General features: G+C 44.6%; 1 protein-coding gene across 2 annotated transcripts; it reads left to right on the forward strand.

Annotated features, from left to right (window-relative positions):
* The first annotated feature begins 7 nt into the window (after nt 1-7).
* Nucleotides 8-16,390, forward strand: LOC144101883 (cytosolic endo-beta-N-acetylglucosaminidase-like). Of its 2 annotated transcripts, XM_077635105.1 has the most exons (10): nt 8-1,124; nt 1,642-1,790; nt 2,713-2,861; nt 4,557-4,874; nt 8,044-8,147; nt 9,072-9,180; nt 10,213-10,403; nt 14,602-14,856; nt 15,022-15,120; nt 15,927-16,390. In XM_077635105.1, the coding sequence occupies exons 1-10, from the start codon at nt 955-957 to the stop codon at nt 16,168-16,170; spliced, it is 1,788 nt and encodes a 595-aa protein (XP_077491231.1). In that variant the 5' UTR covers nt 8-954; the 3' UTR covers nt 16,171-16,390. The 2 variants fall into 2 exon arrangements, with proteins under 2 accessions (XP_077491231.1, XP_077491232.1); XM_077635106.1 differs by lacking the exon at nt 15,022-15,120 and having other exon boundaries at nt 15,927-16,387.
* The last annotated feature ends 2,755 nt before the right edge of the window (nt 16,391-19,145 follow it).

Here is a 19,145-nt window from a genome sequence, read left to right on the forward strand (position 1 = left end):
GCATTATAAAGACGGCGATTCAAGTGGCCATGTGGGGCTCATGGCAGATTGGGTGTCTAAAATTGAACGCCAAAAACCACATGCAGCGTGCCACGATCTTAGCACTGGAGTTCGCTCCTGGAGCCAAACCCGCAGGGATGATCTCCGCTCACACCAAGCGCCTGTGTGTCCGTTCGCGTGCGTTGCGGGGTGAAGTGCAGACGCACTTTCGCTTGCCGCTTTGTTGGGATCGGCAAAGCTAACACATGAAACCCTTGGCTCTCCTCGAACTCTAATCGCGTGTGCTCGTGTTCCGTAGTGTATGCTTGGTTCGCCCTGCTTTTTCACACATTCCTAGTTCCTGCGCATTTAACTGTCATGCATTTGACCACTGATATCTGACACATTTGACTCAACGGTCATGTATTCCGACCATGGCGTTAGAAGTTCTAGCCCCGTGGTGCTTACCGGGGATATTTCACTTTCTCGCCCCGGGGCTCCTTGAGTTTGTTGCTGAAACGGCCGAGAACGGAAACGCCAACGATGCCGACTGTGCATGTGATATGGTCCTGTCGGATTCTCTGCAACGGAAGAAGCAGCAAGTATGGGTGAAATAAGTAATCATCAATGGTCAGGAACAAAGTCGCGCAGCGCAACGATCTCAAAAATTTTAAACATGATTGACCGGTTCCTCATTCACTGTCACTTAAGTTCGGCCTTTAGGCGCAGTAGGTGGCCGCTGGTTTTGGGGCCGATGTTTAGTTGGCCATCCCGTTGCATGAGCCGTGCTCGCGCAGGAAAGAAGATAGAGAAGAGGTTGCGCATCCATGGCCAATCTCTGTTAATTGTGGGTATTATATATAAACAACAACAAAAACTGTCCTAATTACCGCGTCTAGACCGGCAAACGATCGAAGGTTCAGAGCAAGAGCTATTTTGGAGTACACTGTAGTCCACTGGGCAGCGTTGCTTCCAATGCTGTCTGATCGGGAGGCTGCCCCATTGAGGACGCTAGAAGAACTCTTCAGTTTCACAAGACAGCCGCTGTGTGTTGTGGATCCGCTACGAGACGTGAGGCGAGGTGGACCAGAGTCCCCGAAGACCCTGCTATGTCACGACCTGATGGATGGCTATCTGGACGACAGGTGAGCATGTTGGATTGGTGGAGCTCTGCATCTTCCAGTACTGCTTTTTTATGTGCATGCCAGGCATGCCGGGACCTTCAAGGGCATGGTATATGTGCCTGAACTTTTGGCTCTCCCTGTTTCACCTCCTCAGTCATTCCGTTTCCCCACAACATGGTTCAGATGTTCGTCTTAAGTTAAACTGTTGCCGCACCTTTCCTTTACTGATATCCCACACTACACCATATTCCTCGAAGACATGCCCACAGACAAAGTACAATACTGCATTTTCAACATATTGAATGTATGCTAAGAATTTTCTCTCATGTGGAGCTTCTGATTAGCGTTGTGAACAGATTTTGCAGTGTGGTTAACGTGTGCGTGTGCACAACGGAAGTTTTTTGTTCCTTACAAAGAGTGTATATCTATTAAGGAACTCATTCGTATGCCATATGTTGAAAACTGAGTACCATGCATTTCTTGGGCATCCCACTTTGCACTTCACACTCACAGCCAGTATCGTGCTTGTCTTTGGTAGGTTTGTCCATGGCTGTCGCAATACCAGCAGCTACCGGTTTTTCCACTGGCAAGTCATCAACAGTTTTGTCTACTTCTCGCACAACATGGTTACGATTCCTCCACCTGGATGGATCTCTGCTGCCCACAAGCATGGCGTTAAGGTTCTGGGTGAGGATCTTTGAGCACTGTTCATTGAAATGGGAATTCTGCGTACTGGCTTGGCAGAAGTCAAATCTGTTCCGAATTAGTTTTGGAAGATGGAGGGACTGTTATTGACGCCATTCTGAAGTACGGAAAGCTGGGCAAGTTGGTTACTACTATCTATGGTAAAACAGCGCGGAAAAACACGAGGACGGAACAAACACGACGACACGAGTGCTGACCTTCAACTGGTGATTTATTACGCACAAGTGTACATATACTATACCCGCCAAACACTAAACAGAACAAAAAATATTGAAGCACTGCGTCATCACTGAACATCTTAAATCTATTTAATGTAGATTTAAGATGTTCAGTGATGACGCAGTGCTTCTTCAATATTTTTTGTTCTGTTAAGTATTTGGCGGGAATAGTATATGTACACTTGTGCATAATAAATCACTGGTTGAAAGTCAGCGCTCGTGTTGTCATGTTTGTTCCATCCTCGTGTTTTTCAGCGCTGTTTTACCATGGGTGAAGCCATTCATTCAATACATTCATGTTTAAAAAACTACAAGAATTGGAGAAAAATTAAAAAGTTCTCCATGGAAATAAGGTTAGTCCTGGGAAGCAAATTTTTATGGTTGACAGCTTCGTCCCACTCCTAGCAAACAGACCTGCCATCAACACTTGACCAGGATAGTCACTATACCAAGTGGTTAACTAAAGGTCAGCCTTTGCTAGCTATCCAAAAGGACAGATTATTGATAACCCAAGCCATACTGAACGACAGAGAATACTTTGACAGTAACTACTGTGCAAACGTGCAAAGCCTAATGATCTTTTATGGTTGCCTACAAATAGATGAAAGGAATGCCAGTGACCGAAGCCTTGCTTGACTAAAGCCTTTCTGCACAGACCTGCCCTAAACTGCCTTTTGACTTTGCAGGAACCTTCACGGTCAAGTCCGATTGGGGCACAGAAACGCTTACCAGGATGAGACGCGACAATCTGGCGCTGAAAGTAGCCTCTCACTTGGCTCTCGTCGCATCACGGTGCCACTTTGATGGATGGCTTGTCGACATTGAGAGCAAGATGGTTGGTGGTGTTGGCCCTACAGAGCCTCCAAGCCTTTACTTGGGCGCTCTTTGATCAGCAGATTTTGCTTTTGGGAGCCCTTAAACACCATTACTGGCACACTACGGCTTTTGGTCGTCCTGATGGAATTTGCCAAGTCAGAGTTTCCCAGTGTGAAAGAGCAGGATGCCACAAAAAGAAAGAAGACCTCGCGATGGTGCAAACTGATATGTGCTCACCCAAGCATTAGAAGCTTTTAACGTTTAAGGGGGGACTTGGCTTTCAGCAAACATTTTTTAATTTATGTATATACATGAAATTTCTTGAGCGTATTATAAATAGTCTGCATAGTTAAGAAGAGGTGGCAGAAGGCTGGTTCAGCATTCATTTCATTCCTACTGGCGTGATACACGTCGAAACATTCTTAATTCTTTTTCACAAAGCACAAATTTTGTCTTCGAATTTTTCCAATGCAGTGTCCGTTCACATATCTGTAGTGAGAAGAAAATTCTATACAAGAAAATTCCGAAATTCGAAAAACAAAGTATGTCTTGATCTTCACTATGGTTCTTAGGAGTGCCACAAAACAAATGGAGTCAAAATAGATAAGGCAGTTGTAGTAGGCAGAAAACCGTAATAGAGAAAAACGTCCAGTGTTTGAGCATTGCCTCGCAATGCAGAGCCGCCGTGGTTTTAAACACAATTTTTTTAATGTATTTCCTAGTAGATTTCAACAGTTAAACTTCGGGGCAGCATAAAAAATGAGGCATATTAGTGGATACAGCAATTTTCAAAAAATCAATTTTTTGGGCCATTTTTTGGAATTTCAAAGCTGCACCCCCCTTTCTATTTGGTAGTTGATTTGCGATTTGTGCATATTGTTACAGGGAAATACTATTTGCATTTATTTACAAGTGTTGGGGTTAGAATAAAGAGTTCCTAGCAGGGAGCACCAACATGAACAGGGAGCTGCATTAACCTCCTCTTCTTCGTTGTCCTCTCACGCGGGAGGTCACTTCGCCTTCCACTGCCACTTCGTCGTAACAATATTATGTGCTGAAGAAGTGCTGTGAGCTGTGAGGAATTTTATAGTTTAGGGCTTTGGGTAAAAGAAGTACAGGCAAAAAATGTTTTGTGCACGCTTTCTTCTTTTTTGTAATGATTGCTAAGATTATTGGTATGCATGATTATGTCATGTGGTATTCATCTACGACCACTAAATAATTTATAACTGAATTAGTTCTTTCATCCTGTTTTCATTTAGGTTTCAGCAACCGAATGAAGGTCAGTATAGGTCATGTGAGGCATAAAATACTGTGATATAAGCGCAGCTTAGCTGTTCCAGTTCACTGCAAGAGCCATAACGGCAATTAAGTAAGAAGTGTTGAGAAGCGGTAACTATATTAGTTCTTTTTGCCTCACTTGACCTAAGCTGAACATAGAGATGTCGCAGCCATCGAAAGCGAGATCAAAACAGCAAGAGAGAAGAAATTCAGTTATAAATTATTTACTGGCCTCAAGCCAGCAACATGTGGTGATCTAAACACTAACAACTAGTGCATCATTGGAAAAAATACTAAAATTTGTGTCTCAGGCAAAGGAACAAGAGGGACAGTTGACAAGGCAACTGATGTACTGAGCAGCTGACTAAACTATAGCTCAAAGGGAAACTGAGTAGAAGTCATGCCGATATCACTATGTCTTACTTTTGTCCAGGAAAAGTGCCATGCTGGATTTCTCAAAGAACTCCTCGCAGCCATCACCACAGAGACGCACCGCACCGTACCTGGTTCACTGATCATCTGGTATGACAGTGTCTTGTGCGACGGTGCACTGGACTGGCAGAACGAGCTCAACGAGAAAAATTCGTGCTTCTTTGACCTCTGCGACGGAATATTCCTCAACTCTGGCTGGACTGAGGACGCTCTTCAGCGCTCGGCAGCCTTTGCGGGCGATCGCAAGAGCGACGTCTACGTTGGCATTGACGTCTATGCACGCAGAACAAGTTACATTGCTGGCTACAAAATGTACCAGGTGAGCAAGTGTGGGAAGCATTGTGCCCAGTAGTTGTGCAATGTGAGATGTATCCTTCTGGATTAATATACTACCCTCACTTTTGCGTGCTGTTATGTAGTAATGCTAAAGACAAAAAGATGGAACAAGAACAACACCACACTAACGTTGCACAAACTTCCAACTCTAAGTTTTAACAACGTTCTTGTTCAGTTCTTTCCTCATCATCATTACTACACGGCAGCACGCAAAAACAAAGATGTTAAACCAACTAGCTCCCATGGCTGTGTTATGAAATATGTTATGCCACAGTGTGCGCAGCACTTACAGTGGATGCCTGGGCTCATCACCCCCCACAAAAATTCCTGAATATTTATTCAAAGGAGCAGTGGGATGCTGTCCTACACATCCCAGCATCTGATCTCAAGGACAAGATCCTAGATTGGGCTCAGAGGGTAGTGGAAGGCTACCCAGCCTAGGACCTCTCTCCCTCCCCTGCTGCCCCCTTCTCTTTTGGGATAAATAAAGTTGTCAATCGTCCATTTGATTGCGTGTTATAGACTTCTATAGTTATAGTAGAATATCAAACACACAACAATTGGTTTTCTTTGTTTCTACAAGTAATTCGATACTGGAATTCATTGCCTGATCATATTGTTAATTGCTAATCTCTGAACACCTTCGCTTTGCAGTTGTCCAGTCTCGACTGAGAGCATAGTGCTCTTTTCGCTTTGTTATTGTTAGTTCTCTTGCTTTTTATTTTTTATTTTTTTATCGTGAAAAAATTTTTATCGTCTTTCGTGGCTGCTGTTATCCTTGTTATTTCATGTTTGATATTGTGAATTTTACGAGTTGCTGGTACTAATATTGGCTTTTTGTTCCGCATTGCTGCCTAAAAATTTATAGGCTTCTTTTAAGTACTTCCCTCTTTTTATTTTTGTTTTTGTAAGTGTTTACTCGCCCAGTCCTGCAACAGTCTCGTGCATGAAGCTAGCAGTACCTACTGGATAAGTAAAATAGACTGAACCTTTTGTGATGCTTGTTTGAACGAAAGTCGGCTACAGCTCAACAATGAAGCAGCAGATCTCATAGGAAGCCTCCCAACAAATGGTATTGACCTGTTGTCATGACGTCATGGTCAACTGCCTTGCACCTGCCACTGAACCTAGCAGGTGGCTGGCAGGTGCCAGATGGTTGACATGATAATAGTAAGCCGGTGCCTGTGGTTGAAGGCCCTCCTTTGGAGGGTTTGCTGTGCCGTTCCTGAGTTGTATCTGACTAAAGGCAGCAAGGAATAACCACAAAGTCTTGTAAATGCATACATTGAACAGAGACATCCTGTGAAGTCATGCACAATACGTATGTGCTGGTGAATTTTCTGTGTGTTCCACTTGACAGAAGAACAGAAAGCTGGGCGAGTTGGTTTTGATCTATTCTAAAAACAGTGCAAAAGAAAAAAAAATTACAACACGAAAAAGACCGTGAGCGCTCGTGGTGTCTTTTTGTTATTTCGTCTTAGTTTTTTTATCGCATTTTTACAGTGTTCCACTTCTTTATCTAAAGCAGCCTTTCAGCGAAATTATCTAGCTAATAACTTCTTCCATGTTCATTATGGAGTGCCTTCTATCCTACTTTTATATAATGCCCAACAGTTGAAACTAATGATAACAAAGTCAAAGGGCCCTGTGATCTCTTTGTTATAGTCATTGCTTGGTTGCAGCCATAGGTGACCTTAGCCACAACTTTTGTAAACTAACAGGCTTGCATACCATCGTGTAGACAAAGGACAGCCCAACTAGCACATTAATGGAGCCTGCAACACACGCATCGATTTGGCAACCTCACCAACGCATGCCTGTTTTTTACACAGCCAGCATTGGTTTCAGCACCTAGAAAGTAGGTTTTGAAGTCGGGAAGTCATAGATCACAGGGAGATAATGCTTAGCCTTGTTTTCTAGGCACTGAATTTCATATGGGTTGCTTGCTGTGATAGAGGATGCGGTTGTAATTTTGGTGCAAGTACTCATTTTAGTTGTCTTCCCTGCATGAGCGACGAGAACGCTGGTCACAGCACTTCACTGCAAGGCAGCAATATCTTGTGGATAATGGGCACTCCAGGCTTCCAAGCTGATAGATCTTGGTCTCTTTCTACTTCCTCTTACACCGTAGGTGACAGTGTTGTTTGCTTCTTTGTTGCCGACGATTGTAGATATATGTCAAAGCCTTTCTCTATCTGACATTTCCTCGCACCCAATGCATCTGCTTTAAAGCTGCCTTCTATTCAGCAGGTATTAATTTGCAATTTTATTTTCAATAGCTATCACTAACCTTGGCCTTGTGAAACCAAGGAAACGTTGGTACTGTAAAGAAAACCAGATGAATTGCCAAACCGTCAAACCACACGACCACACCAACCGCACTGCGAAAGTGGAAATTAGACTGCACATGGCACCAGAGAAACACAGCACACTTGCAGCGGGCCTTGCGTAGCAAGTAGGTTTTGGAACGGGGAAACTCCAACGACCTTGGCAACTCTCACAGTGCATCATAGCTCAGCGGGGCATGATTAACGCCAAGCGCATGGCTGCGTACCCGTGCATAGGGGAAGCTGGGTGGTTTGACGCTGGTCAGTTGTCTGGAGAAGTGCATCATGTGGGCCCCGCTAAAGGTGGGAAACGGCATTTTGTGTAGTGCTCGACAGAGCTGGCTATACGCAATACTAATTTGTTTGCCATGTCGAACAGGTGCAGGTGTGTTGAGCACCCTTACAAATCGATGTGCCAGTGGGGTTCGTGCAGTGTTCGTTGTATAACCCATTCTAGGAAAATTTTTCCTTGCAAAAACAAGATGTCAAATACATGGGGTCCTAAGGGCAATTATTCCTTCATAATAAGCCATTTCATTGTAAGAAATTTTTACTGTATAATGTTGAATTTTAGAGCCTCTCAGTGTGATATTTTTGAAGCATGACATCAGCAAAAGAAAATAAATTCTTCAGCACCCTTTGCAACCAGCATAGGCTTGAGTGCAGAAACAGTTCATTGTCCCTTAGGAGTTGAGTCTTATTCATGTTTTGCAGCTCTGTTGAGCTTTGTAAAATTTTGACCCTGGGTGTACTAGTGACGCATTTGTAAACACTGTTTGTGGAGAAATACGCAAGCCTTGATGATCCCTTGCTTCTTCATTTCAGGTAGTTGAGGTGGCCCGCAGCCATGGCTTGTCAGCGGCCATTTTGGGTTCTGGTTGGGTCTACGAGACACAGGACAAGCGGAGGTTCATGCAGAACCAGAGTCTGTAAGTCGTTAGTGGCAGCAGTCATGCTCGCATGCAGCGAAGGTCCTGCCAATTCTCATCAGGCCATGATTTTCAGTTTTACAGCCACTGCTGGTGCACTTATATCTTACGAGGAAGACAAATAACAAAAACTAGATATAAAAAATCCTTGGAGGCACTTAGGACTGCAGTAGAGTTAGTTCTTGGGCTAGTTGGTATTGTTGATTGAAGTTCATAGTTCTTCAGCGCAACGGCACGTTTTTAGCCAAGGAAAAGAAGACAGAAGACAGAAAAGAAGAAGGACGAACAAGAACGAACACAGCGCTGACTAACAACTGTTTATTCAGAGTCACACACACAGCTTAAATACTCTCAGACCAGCGCAGGCGCACACCGTAAAAGAACCAAAAAAGGGAAAAATAGGAAAAACAATCTCATCATATCTTTATCGCAGAAACTTTGACAGGAACGTCTTTTCAGTATTATACAGAATGACTGAGGTATCGCTGACACACTCTGACCCAGCTTTTTTAATATAGTATGCCTCTATCGTTTCACGGGTTGTTTTTAATTTGCTTCTGCTTAGAATCCTCACTGCCGAAAACTTCGGTGTGCAATCTTTGCAAGTTGCGCAGTGCTCAACAAGGTTAGCACCTTCCCTATTCCTTAAATCTCTTCCTACCCCGGCATCCTACCCCGGAAGAGCCGAGCACCAGGCCGGGAGAAATCTTGTACCCATTAGAAAACGGCGGGAAGCCAGCGGCACTGGGGATCAAACCTGTCCTGAGCTATACAGGCAAATCATTAGTCCAACCCAGGATTGTGTTACTTTTTTATGGGCAACGTTTGTGTTGTTGCAAGCAAGATATTTTTTAGGCATCAACTCTCCCATCAAGACTTGACTTCACCGTTTAGCCTTCATGCCTCATCCTGGCGCTTGCACAGGCTGTGGTCCCTCCCAGATCACTGCTGTCCCGAGTGGCGGCTGAGGACATTGCCGTTGTCGACCAGTTTCTGCCAGGGGTTCGGCGGCCAACTCTACGAGGCAGGACAGGTTTGGCATTTCTCTTTCTTTTCCTTAGTTTTTGTTCCTCGTTGTTAAGCAATTAATACTTTTCCTGTGCAATTCAGTTTATCGGTTGCAGGTGGTAGCGGAAAGTAACGGAACTTGGGCTCTGACAAAGTGATGCCTATCCGAAACCAATAAATTGAGTCGCACTGATGAAGCGTGTTATAATAAAGTGTGTCTACATCATGACTTAAGACTAACCTGCAGGCAGAAACAATGAACAGGCCTATAGCCACTTAGTACAGTGGTAGCACACAGAAAGTGTAAACTTTTAACCGAAATGTGTGAGTGGGTGGAAAAGGTGGGAAAGCAGATGAAAGAAGCATGCAGTGACTCAACTCAAACTGCACATGGTGCACGAGCTACTGATTGCAACCCCGAGGTACAGCGGTCCTCTTGGTTAGTTGTGTGGGTGTTGATGTAGTGACGATTTGTGAAATGAGTGATGAAGTTGAAAGAGGGAGGGGGACATAACATCGCTGTAGCCTCCACAATAAAGCACCATGCATGACATGCTGGGCTGGCGGGTTCAGGCTGTTGGCATGTTTTCTGTTTTCAGGTGCGTTGTCTGAACAAAACATTTACACACCTGAAATGTTTTCTGTGATTTCCCGATCTCTGCACAATGTCCCTTTCAATGGGAAGCTTTGTGATTTCAGTATGGTTTCCCAGGTGTCACTGACTGCATGTCTGTTTGGCTGTTTCTTAGGAGCCACCCTATCCTTACTAGCCTTGTGGGTGCAGGGAGATGAAGGTGAGATGAAGGTGAACACTGAGATTCATCACTGCAGAGGACATCTCACACTAACCAGTCGCCTGATCTTTTCCACACAGGTTGTCAGTAGGTATCATCTTTCGACGGACTTGAAGTGGAAACAACGGCTTAGTCTGCTCAGTGTGCCAGAGAAACCAATCTGCACTATTTCTTTCCATGTGTGAGCAGATAAGAATGGCGGAAAATGTGTGAAATGCACAGAGGAGAGCTGTGCTCACAAACAAACGTGTAAACTGGTGCAGGTGGTGTCTGCCGTGCCATGGTTCAACCTGTCCTTGCAGCAGCTCCAGCCCCGAGACCAGAGCCCCTGGCTCTGCTGCGGATGCGGATCGGCCACTGGCTACACGGAGGATGCATATGATGGTGGCGGCTGCCTTCGGCTTCGCTTCTTGCCTGATGATGAAAGCGAGCCTGAGGCTGTGCCTTACTTCAGGTGGGAAATCATCGTCAGCAGCCCAACTCCGTTCACTGTGGAATAAATGCCTCTCCCGCTGACCTCCAGTTTGCCAGCTGTGGCCCCTTATCCTTACAAACTCCCTAATTTCATCCACTCACTTCACTCTCTGCTGCCCCCTTACAATTGCGTTCCGTAGGAATCACTTCATTTTTATTTCCTTAAAGGCCCCCATTTTGGGGGTATTGCATAAGGGGTGAAGTTAACATAAGAAGCTACAGTAGAGTCTCGATGATACAAATTTGCAAAATTCCCTGGCAAGAGTGCATTGTGCAAAACACTCTGTGGAGGGTGATCCACATTTACTGGATGTCCCGGTAGCCGCAGCTGGTGGGTTGGTGGAGCGGGCTGTCGACGTTGCTGGCCAGGTCAGTTGCCAAAAGTGTTTTGTTCAGCGTGAGCGAGCTCGTGCTCAGAATTTAGTCTTCGTCGTCGGCGCCGTTACAGGTGCTCCCCGCCTAGCGTGGTGCGCAATAAAGGAAAAAGAAAAAAATGGCATGTACAGGTTTCAACATGTCGGTCAAGTTCAGGACACAGCTAGGTCTGTGCAGGCTGCCGGGCCTGGGATGCAAACTCGGGCAGTCGAACCTGGCAACTTCACAAAGGGTGAAGAGAGCCAAAAGACGAGAGTGATGACGGAATGAGCAGGCGGGAATAGTCATCCACAAATTGGCTGCGAGCTGGGTATGCTTCAGTTGTAAGGTCAATTCGTGGGGCTGGCACTTGGGTTGAAGTTGGCCGGGAAATGCCAATATAGAAAATGCAGCCGCATGGGGATTTACGGGAGTTATGCGATGTGCGCGGGCACAGTCGATGCGGACGAAGGTATGGCGTGGGGAAGCCACAGCTGTAGAAATGAAGGCGATGCCTCGGCCGCTGGCGAAACGACGGCGGATGGCACTGGGCTTAAGGTCGGCTGCGTGGGGCATGGGCTGCCATGTAGGAAAGCGGTTGAAGCGGTCGACGGGGTACACGGGCTGTCTGCAAAGATGAGCTCACTTTGGCATTGGGACAGGTGGCTTCTGGAGGTGTCGAAAGATGTCCATTGGAGCTTCGTCTCGGTTGTCTCTGCGGTGGCAAAACTTAGTCACCCATCTTGTTCGTGACGTCCAGGCCTACCATGTTGCGACCTGATGACATGTCCCTTGTGACTGTCTATTGTGATGGCACTAGGATCAACATGCGCTGCTGCGCTGATATCTCTGCTCCTCTTCTCAGCTCATTTTCCTCCCTTCTTCGCCCTCCACCTTCCCAGGTAGCTACCCGTTGAATCATGCCCATGGCAACCACCCTCAGGTTGCGCATTACTCTGCCCTTGTCAAAACCTCCTGCTTCCACGGTAGCCACTTCCTGGCCCCTCCCTCCTCTACCCCACAAGTGGAGAGCGGGTTTCTTCCACTTGGCTGCCTGCCAACTGTGGCAGGTGGTGGCTTCAGAGAACACTGTTGACCTACACTTTTTTCTGACATGAGGTTCAAGTGCTACTCAGTGAAAACATTATGGGACGATCAGACATCTGATGCAACAATTCTGCGAAAGCAGTTGAATTTATCCTCGGGGAGTAGCTTGATTGATCCTTTTACTCTGTTGAATGCTTCTATTCTAAGCAGTCTTCACGCAAGACACAACTGATCTGGAGGGTAAAGGTGGGCAGTGATGGAGGGTCAAGGATGGCGGTGGGTGCGTGGAGAGTGGGGGGTGGGTTGAGGAGGTGGCTGGTGCTTCTGAATGGTGAAAGTGTAGGGTGGAAGCTCTTTGCTTGTGCTGGCAGCTTCACTTCAAGAGACTTCAAGACTTCTGGTGGGGAGGGGTGGTGACATTAGCATTGCTATCACAGTCAAAGCAGTGACAAAATCAAATTCAAAGAGGCAGTGGGAAAACTAGCTGGCTTCCAGATTCTAGCCTATTTTAACGTGCCATAGGGGGCAGTACAGTAAAACCTTATTAATACGTTTTTTTAGAAAATTGCGGAAAAGCGTATTATCCGGCAAAACGTGTGATCCAAACCGCCTGATTTTGAGAAATGTAGCTTTTGAATGAGGTAAAAAGACATTTATTGACAACTTCACTTTATAAAAATGTGGAATAGCATTTCTTAACATAAGATCTGAACAGATCTTTTTCTAGTGCTCGCATAAGTCAGTCCGCTTTCGCGCTGTCTTAAGCGCGGAACGAACTTCGTAATGCATCCGGTCCGTCGACGACAATAACAAGAGCAACCAAACTCTCTTCCTCATTTTTTGTATGCTTCGCCCCTTTGCAAGTAAGTATTGCGCGGAAGCCACCGCGGCGGCTGATTGTCGCAGCGTTTCTGCTTTTTAAGCTGCGTTCCCGAGACCCAGCCCGCTCGTAAGTGCATCGCTGTAGCTCGTAGATGCTTCGCCTCTTTGCCCTTATGCACCGCGGAGGAACCTCCGCGTTTCTCCACTTTATGTCGCGTCCCCGCAAAAACGGTTGTCTTGAATACTTGCGTGCCGTTTTTATTTTTGTTATTGGTAGTGCTTCTCCGCCTTACAATCGTGAACTGCAGAGAAGCCACAACGGGTGACTGCCGCTGCATTCCAGTTCACTTCGCGTGCCCTCGCGTTTGACTGACTTTCATGTTTGCACACGTACGGTTGGTCCATAAATGTATTATGCGACCGCAATTTGTTAAAAATTTAAACGTAGTAGCTGGGAAATCGTACTGTCGGGGAACGTATTAACCGGGAGAAATATAATGTAACTCTATGGGACATTTTTAATATCCGCGGTTTTGATCGTTACTACAGTTTTGATTTGATTTGCTTTGGTGGAGTTTGACGGCCAAAGCAACCGAGGCTATAGGGGCACTGTAGTGGAGGGCTTTGGATAATTTCGCGCACCTGGGGCTCTTTAATGTGCACTGACATCGCACAGCACACGGGCTTCTGAATTTCGGCTCCACTGAAATGCGACCACCATGGCCGGGATCGAACCCGCGTCTTTTGGGTCAGCAAACGAGCACCATAACCACTAAGCCACCATCAATGGCTTACTAAGATTATGTGGGTCTAAAAATTAACATGCAGAAAACCAAAGTAGTGTTCAACAGCCTAGCAAGGGAACAGTAGTTCACAATTGGCAGCGAGGTGCTGGAAGTGGTAAAGGAATACATCTACTTAGGGAAGGTAGTGATAGCTGATTCGAATCATGAGAGGGAAATAACTAGAAAGATAAGAATGGGGTGATGAGTATATGGCAGGTTCTCTCAGATCATGAATAGCAGGTAAAAATATCCCTCAAAAGGAAAGTTACAACAGCTGTATTTTATCGGTACTCACCTACGGGGCAGAAACGTGGTGGCTAACGAATAGGGTTCAGCTTAAGTTAAGGATAACGCAGCGAGCCATGGACAGAAAAATGATAGGTGCAATGTTAAGAAACCGGAAGCGGGTCGAGTGGGTGAGGAAACAAACGCGTTAATGACATCCTAGTCGACATCAAGAGGAAGAAATGGGCTTGGGCAGGGCATGTAATGCGAAGGCAAGATAACCGCTGGTCCTTAAGGGTAACGGAGCGAATTCCAAGAGAAGGCAAGCGTAGCAGGGGGCGGCAGAAGGTTAGGTGGGCGGATGAGATTAAGAAGTTTGCAGGCAAAGGACGAATGCAGCTGGCAAAGGACAGAGAGAGACATGGGAGAGGCCTTTGCCCTGCAGTGGATGTATTCAGGCTGATGATGATTATGCAATGTACCACAAATAGGTGGAGCTTATATTTGAAATCCTCTGTGACAAGACATGTAGAACCTTCACAAGCGAGATGTGTAAAACGAGTTCTGACGGAAAAAGTTTCGACGGACACCACCACGGTTTTTGGTAGCACTGAAATAGCTTTTGTGAAACTGTTTTTGTTTGTTTGTTTTACCAGCATCAACCTTCAAAAGGCATAAAATGTGCCATCTGCTCATGTAACAGATTTTACACGAGGAGTAAGTTGAAAGAAGTATAACTGAGACCCCAGAAAGCAGTGGACGACGTTTGTAAACCCAGCACAAAGTGCAAAATTAGTGAGCCATGGCGGTCAGAATTTTTTCTGAACAATCTTTGCATGCTCCCGACAAAAACTGATAACTTTTTCCCAGCTGTATAACAGGTAATTTATGACTAAAGCGGATCTTGGAGTCATTCTTCTGATTTCATTTTCTTTTGTTCGGCAGGTTGTTTGGTTGCGACTTCCCACTGGGCCGCTTGACCCTCAGCTACACATTCAAACAGCACAGACCCAGCGGCACGATTATGAATGACGTTGCACTAGTCTTGAAAGTCAAGTCTGCGGAAGGGAAAGAGGACCAGCTCAAGCTAGGTGTTGTCATTGACGTTCCCAATATGGAACACTACGCCGTGACACGCGACATCTCAGACTGTGGACTCAACTTAAGTTCGGATATTTCTGGAAGTTGCTGGGTCACCAGGTACAGTCTGAACAGTTTATTGTGAACAATTTATTGTGTTTTAAAGGGAAACTGGGGACAAATTGAAGTTGTATCAATAACTTATACTGCATTATTACGTTTATGGCACAAGGGCAACTGTGACCAAAGAGCGCCATGTCTCAAGGTCTTTCTCGTCTGCTCAAGGTGGGGTCCAAGACCCATTTCCCAAGCATTTCAACCCAGAAAAGCTGAGCATCATGCCAAGGGAAAGCTTGTACCCGTTGTATCACCAGTGGATACGTGGTAGGGACTTTGTACGGAATTCTGCACATCGTTAAAAACTTACCCGCTGGTCTTTCACGCTCGAAAACTAACAAATTCCCTTTCTTGAGGTCTAAATATACTACTCAGGTGAAAAAATAATTGATTTCAATCGAAACAAAAAATGGCGCCTGAAAGGGTTAAAGAAAATGTCGTGAAACGTGAACAAGGATTGCCTGTTCAAAGAGATCGGTTGTTAATCTTCTACGTAATAAAACTGACTCTTTTTTATTAACATAGCGCTACACAAAACAAACTGCAAGGTGCAGTGTGTAGTTTAGATTCAGCCATGACGGTGCACATACTAGTAGTAAATTTATATAAACAAACTTCGTGCATCAAAACACCTACAGATGATGTTCCTCAGAGCGTGACCAGTGAATTTGACAAAACTGAAGACTTTTTTTCTTCATGAAATTGGGAATTTGTCTTCCACCACAGCTATTCAGCTTGCACTGAAAAATATTTTCAAATGGACACTGCTGCAGGAGCTTTAAGGATATAATGATGATGCTTGATCGAACACTGTTAAGTTTGCTTGCTTAACACCCAACAGTGACAAGCAACCACTGCAAAGTTAATGCATAGCATTCACATTTCCTACTTCTCTCTGTGATAAAAGCAGACTTTTTTGTGTGTGTCACAGTTGTAGAAGGTTCTGTACATTGTGATCACGACTTGTAGCAGCACTTGTGTCCACATCATCAAATAGTGTCAGGTGTTGTCATTTGACACCACCGATCACCAGTTTTTTTTTTTTTTGCATTTTCAACTGCCACTGTTTCCAGGACTTACCGCATCGAGGACCTGGAGAGCAGCGCCATCCTTGAAGAGATAGGCATTTCATTTGTTCTATCGGCGGCAAATGCATGCTTGCTGGGCAAGCTTGTTGTGGAGCGACCAGACTGCACAGACGGCGTTGAACCAGTCAGCTTCAAAGACTATGGTGATAGCTCAGATGACTCTGGTCCCGACATGGGAGCATTTAGTGATGAAGATAGCAGTGAGAAACCGGAAAACAAAGTCACGTAAAGTTGAAGGTGGTGTCATAATGTAGCGTGAAAGGTTTTCTTCTACGGTATTCGCTTTCATCAGTTCAGCTCGGCTAGTAATGTGCAGAAATGCTGCATTGATGTATAATGCACAAAATACAATACTAGTAATTGAGACCCATTATTGGTTTTTGATGAACATTTCAGTTTGTAAACTTTTTATCCCACACAGAATTAATAAAAAGTTTATTTCTACCAGCATTTTTCTTTTTTTTTTTCAGTGAGCTGGCAGTTATAGTCTGTCAAATGTTCTAGCATGCATGAGGATCCCATGCCTGGAAACCGGTGCTTAGTGCAGTCCCAGGCTACAGCTCACCATTGGAGTTTAGATGCACTAGCATGATGGTAACTCTGGATCTCAGAGTTGGGGAACAGTGAGGCTTAATTTCTGCCAAAACATTATTAATTTCGAACAATTTCGATCACATGGGTTTCTTTAATGTGAACCAACAACGCACAGCACATGGGTGTGGGTGTGCTTGCATCTAACTTCCATCAAAATGTAGCCACCGTAGCCAGGATTTCATCCCACAATGGTGTGCTCTGCAGCCGAACGCCAGAGCCATTGAGCCACCTCAGCAGTTTGCATGAATATGCATCTTTTACACGTTGCCAGGTTGCTGCTGCTATTTTTTCACCTGACTTGCGAGAAAAACTTCTGTGCACTTGCAACGAAATAAGAGGAGCATTGCACACACATTTCACAATTTTCGTGCACTGGAATATTCAGCTCGGTTCATGACATTCCGCAGTTGTGCGTAACAAGAAAGCAACTGCAATCAACCTCCACCAGAGCGCAGCAGCTGGCTACGAACGAGGACTTTCTTTGTAGCTGTTGGCTGTGCCGAGCTCGATGTTGATTGCAGTCACGGCGGCTAAACATGGTTGACAGGGCACTGACATTTGCAGAAGATTGGATTATGTTGCATTTAAGGGGGACTTGCATTTGTGTGTTTTGGAATCTACTCCACATTGTGGGATCCCCCTAAAGCACTGCTTGGCAGATTACCAAGCATAATTTGAGGGCCTCCAATGCTGAGCAGAAATCTGTGTGCATTTATGGGGTTGGGTCTAGTTGTAAGCATATCAACATTCTCCTGTGCTGCACACAGCTGTGGGCAGAAATATTTGTTCCGAGAGTTGACAGGTACCGTTTACGTGCCCTGTGTTTTAAACTTGCCATTACTGTGCGTGAAAGGCCCAACAATGGGGAGTTTTGTGGGGGCGATAAGAAGCAAGTTGGGCTTTCGGCTATTACTGGTCCTATAGAAGCACTAATGTTAACATGACCTGCGACAATGCCCACATAGGGTATTGTCATGCGTATGTAACAACATCCTGTCTCATGCAAGCATCTCTAATATCTGCACTTTGTTTACACTGTCATGACAAAAGCAAAGTCATCATGTCAAATGACAATCAACTCTTCTAGCTACAAGTGACAGCAAAGCAAAACCAGTAAGGTTGACATGAAATGCAAGTTTAATACAGTTCACATAAAATATCAATAACAGAAAAATGACCAGATTTTTCCTTTGGCTGTAAAACTGTCTCAATGTAAATAGAAAATCTTGCCTCAAAAGACAACACAGTGTTAAGGTGATGACAAGGCTGTAAAGGGAACCATTTGAAAAATAACAGCAGAAAGTTGATTACACTGTACCCAGCATGTTAGGCAATCATTGTCATTTCTTTTTTTTCAGGGAATCGCTGTTTCAATAGTAATTATCTGCCACTGAAAGGGAAGCATTATCCAGGGTATTTAGGAATTTCCATAACATAGTTCATGTTCTGTGAAGCAGACAGTGAGAGAAAACACTAAGGGAGATGCTTAAGCATAAAAATAGTAACACGTAGAACGGTAAAACATAGTGATCTCGTTTCCCTGCATCTCCTTTTCTATCCCTATCTGCTACAAAGTGGACTAGCAACTCACCCCAAAATACGCCCTTTGGCGCTGTATGTACACAATTGTGTACATAGAAAGTAAACTCGCAGCTTTTTCAGACATTGGGCTACATTAACTGGTGATTTCTTTGCATCAAGATGAATTTAACTGGTGATTTCTTTGCATCAAGATAATTTTACATTATTTGTCTCGCAAATAAGGTTGTTTTTTTATGCCATATGGTGAAAGCAGTAAATGATATTTTCTGAAACAGTAAGCGAGGTAGGTCATCACCCACCATTTTTGTGCGCAAATATTTTGCCACCAGTTGCAGCATTTCTTTCGTCGAAATATCAAGTATAAAATTAAAGTGCACCTTCAAAATTTCAATTATTTCTTTGATCCTTGGGGTGTTTAGCTTTGGGGGTGATAAGTCACAGCATTTTAAAATGAAAATTGGATTTGAAGAATGGAAATAGCGCAGTAACTGTGTCACTTATCTCAATGGACACCAGAACCATGCCTTAAGGGAAGAGAAGAGGTGCCATAGTGGAGGGCTCAGAAGAACTTGGACCACCTGGGGATCTTTAATCCACCAACATCACACAGCACATGGGCGCTTTTTGTGGCCGCCGCAGTCAGGTTCCAACCTAGGTACTCAGGCCCGCCGAGCCACGGCGGGTACACATCATTTCTACATTGCCATTCATTTTTGTCAATTACAACACTGTGCAAAAATCACGCACACTACTGAAATAAAACCTCTAGTATTTTGCACTGGAAAACTAACAAACTGTCTTTCGTAAGGCCTGAATATACTATTTAGACGGAAAAATATTTAATGTTTACAGAAATTAAAGATGGTATGTCAAAGGGACACAGAGGATAAATTAGTTTGCCTAAATCAACAGATCACATTTTACAGACATAAGTTTTTTAAAAATTTTTTCTAGTTACAGAAGGTAAAAGAAATATTCGGCAGACACTTCAGAGTTCTTACATGTGGGAATGCAAAAGCATTACTGTAGTAGAGTTGAAATCTGGGTCAGTTGGTACTTGTTCAGGAA

This window comes from Amblyomma americanum, chromosome 8 (genome assembly GCF_052857255.1).
Source record: "Amblyomma americanum isolate KBUSLIRL-KWMA chromosome 8, ASM5285725v1, whole genome shotgun sequence".
Classification (NCBI taxonomy): Eukaryota; Metazoa; Arthropoda; class Arachnida; order Ixodida; family Ixodidae; genus Amblyomma; species Amblyomma americanum.

Excerpts from the sequence above, each read along its gene's own strand:
- LOC144101883 (XM_077635105.1), top strand. The coding sequence starts at position 955 with ATGCTGTCTGATCGGGAGGCTGCCCCATTGAGGACGCTAGAAGAACTC. Across the intron at positions 9,181-10,212 it reads AACTCTACGAGGCAGGACAG|GTGGTGTCTGCCGTGCCATG; the intron begins GTTTGGCATTTC and ends AAACTGGTGCAG. Across the intron at positions 15,121-15,926 it reads GTATCACCAGTGGATACGTG|GACTTACCGCATCGAGGACC; the intron begins GTAGGGACTTTG and ends CACTGTTTCCAG.